Source organism: Papilio polytes, unplaced genomic scaffold (assembly GCF_000836215.1).
Source record: "Papilio polytes unplaced genomic scaffold, Ppol_1.0 DF823935.1, whole genome shotgun sequence".
NCBI classification, from domain to species: domain Eukaryota; kingdom Metazoa; phylum Arthropoda; class Insecta; order Lepidoptera; family Papilionidae; genus Papilio; species Papilio polytes.
In genome coordinates, this window is record NW_013525269.1 from 165,488 (window position 1) to 168,519 (window position 3,032).

Sequence of the window (3,032 nt, forward strand, 5' to 3'; positions counted from 1 at the left end):
TACCCATCCTTTCCTCTTAAGAAAAGGTTGGTAAGGGACTAAAATTAGGCCTCCGGCACCACACTCATGAGACGAAACGCGGAATTGCTTTCACTTAAATCGGTCTACCAGGGGACGGTTATGCCGTACTACACACATAAAAAAAATAAAAAAAAAAACAGATGAATTGAGTACCTTTTTTGGGGAAGTAAATACTCTACTGAAATGTCACGTTATAGGCTGTATATTATCACGCTATTTAATTTAAAGAGGTAAATAATTTAGAAAAATATTTTCTTTCATACTTTTGTATGACATTGACAGATGTAGGGATGGGACGATGTATGACAATGATCTAGCGTTGCGCTTACATCGATATCGATTTTTTAATACTGTTATGGAAAAGGTTTTTTAATATAATATGATATTGCAGTTTATTCCGCGAGCATTGTCTGCTGGTGAACGGCAACTACGTGAAGGATCTCAGCATCCTCGGCAGGGATCTGCGTAAGACCGTCATCGTGGATAACAGCCCTCAGGTGAGACGAGAAACATTCATCATACTAATATAAATGTGAACGTTTGGATGGATGGATGAAGGGGTCGGGATGAAATTTGGTATAGATGTAGAAGATAGTCTAGAATAACACAAAGGCTTCGGTTTTTAATAATACCACGCGGACGGAGTTTCGGGCGGAAACTAGTATTGAATACAGTTTTACTTGGCTTATCTAAAAAGCCTTTTGTAGGGTTTTTGGATATTTTCAATATTTGTACAGATTTAACTGGTTTGAGTTGTAACTCGTTATAAATAATTTTGTATTTATTATTAATTAGATGTTGCTTGCGCCTTTGTCCACGTGAAATTAAAAAAATAAACAAAGGCTACTTACTTTACCTATGTGTAGAGATTATCCTCTACATATACCAAATTTCATCGAGATCTATTAAGCCGTTTAGGCTACTAAACTTTTGCATTTATAATATTAGTATGGTCAATAAATCGACTTAACGAGAAAGTAAGGTGTAAAGGTTATGGATGGGCATGTTATGAGGGATGAATAGTATGTAACAAGAAGTACCTTAGTTATGAGTGTGGTACATTGATAGAGGTAGAGGTAGAAAGAGATGGATGTATTGCGTGAAAGGTGACAGCCAAGAAGGGATTGACTGAGATGACGGATGATAGAGTAATTTGGAGGAAAACCTGGTACGCTTACGGGAGTAGGATAAGGTAGGGATGATGTAATAATAGATTGTGTGCGCAGGCTTTCGGCTACCAGCTGGAGAACGGCATCCCCATCGACAGCTGGTTCGTGGACCGCAGCGACAACGAGCTGCTCAAGCTGCTGCCCTTCCTCGAGCACCTCGCCACTGTACGTAACGAATTATAGTAAATATTGCAACATAAATACACATGAACAAAAAATACAAACAAGACTATATAAAAAATAGTTAATTTTTACTTATTAATAACCAAAGCTAATGACAACAAAATTGCAGAGAAAAATGCGTATTATGAAATGCGTATTATTATACTATCAAATGAAAGGCCTTAATTAGTAGTCATTATAAATAATCCAAGATGGCCGACATTACAAAATGTCGGATGTATTGACATTTTCACACGACAAGCCTATGAGTATCAAAAAGGCTTTAATTAATAGAATACTGTACAATACAAATGAACTAAGATGACCGACTTTACAAAATGGCGGAGGACATTTTTGCACAACTAACGCAACATGAGTATCAAATTAAAAACTTTGATTAGTGAAGTGTGGTATATTATAAATAATTTAATATGGCCGCCATTACAAAACACACACTATTTTCACACTTTTAAATGTAGTGTTTTCTAGTATTTGAAAGTTTTTTAATGTTAGAATATATTAAATGACTAGCTTTCGCTCACGACTCCGTCCGTGTGGCATTAAAAAAAAAAGTGAGTAGTCAATGTGTTCTTCCAGACTATCCTCTACATCTATACCAAATTTCATCGAAATCCGTTTTCAAACTCTAACAAACATCCGTTCATCCATCTAAACTTTCGCATTTATAATATTAGTATAATTATTATTATTTACTACATAATATTGGTATTATATTTGCAGAAAGACGACGTGAGGCCGTACATCAGGGACAAGTACAAGCTGTTCAGCTACCTGCCGCCAGACTAGACCTAGCCTCCCACAGTGCACCTTCATTTACCTAATCTTAGGTATATAAGTGGAATTTTTAATGTTTTTCTAGTACTTATCCCAAATAAAAACTTAAATTTTGCAAATATAGGGCCTTATTATAAAAAAACTTCAAATACATTTATTTTATTGTTTACATTTGTCAAATTTTCAATTGCAAATGTTATTACCGTTACCATAACTTTGCTTCCTTAATGTTGGCAGCTTGTAGTTATGGTCCCTTTCCTACATTTTTTTCCAATTTATTTACCCCCTAAGTTTAAGCGTGAAAATATATAGCTTAAAGCATGTCGTAAGTGTAGGGCTTTTTATTAAAGAAAGAATTATTCAAAAATGTCCTGTGATTGCTGACATCTTACGTCACAAAGTAGTGTGTTTACGCTTTATTATAATAGTATAGATTTAAATTTTGACATTTTTAATTGAAAATTTTATTTGAAAATGTTTTTTTTTTATCAAAATATCAATCGGTTAGAGTAAAAAATAGTGTTTTTTTTTGTTAATACAGTATTTAAAAATAATATAAGAAAAAATTTGTTTTGTGGATTTAGCTAAGGAAGTTTTTTTTAGCGGAAAAAAAGGGTCAGTTTGTTTGCAAAATATAAGTTTTTATTTGGAGTTAATTACAAATACATCAAATTTTACTTAATATATAGAAAATTTTCTATAAATGAAATAATTCAAATAATTGTTTTTCTCTGTATTTTAAAATATTCGTAAAGTTACGTCCATTGTAATATTTATTTGCCTAATGTTGGATCGTAATTACCCATGTTATTGTTTATATTTTCATATATAAATAATTGTTTTGATATTGTATTTGTGTTGGATGTTTTAAAGTTTGAAAAATTA

At 32.7% G+C, this 3,032-nt stretch overlaps 1 protein-coding gene across 1 annotated transcript in view; it reads left to right on the forward strand.

Moving 5' to 3' along the window:
- Positions 1-2,287, forward strand: part of LOC106101776 — a 7,920-nt gene extending 5,633 nt beyond the window's left edge. Inside the window, exons 5-8 of the mRNA XM_013281111.1 lie at positions 112-125; positions 413-518; positions 1,248-1,355; positions 2,094-2,287. Coding sequence (XP_013136565.1) covers positions 112-125; positions 413-518; positions 1,248-1,355; positions 2,094-2,159 — 294 coding nt within the window. The 3' untranslated portion in view covers positions 2,160-2,287. The remainder of the gene's footprint in view (positions 1-111; positions 126-412; positions 519-1,247; positions 1,356-2,093) is intronic.
- The last annotated feature ends 745 nt before the right edge of the window (positions 2,288-3,032 follow it).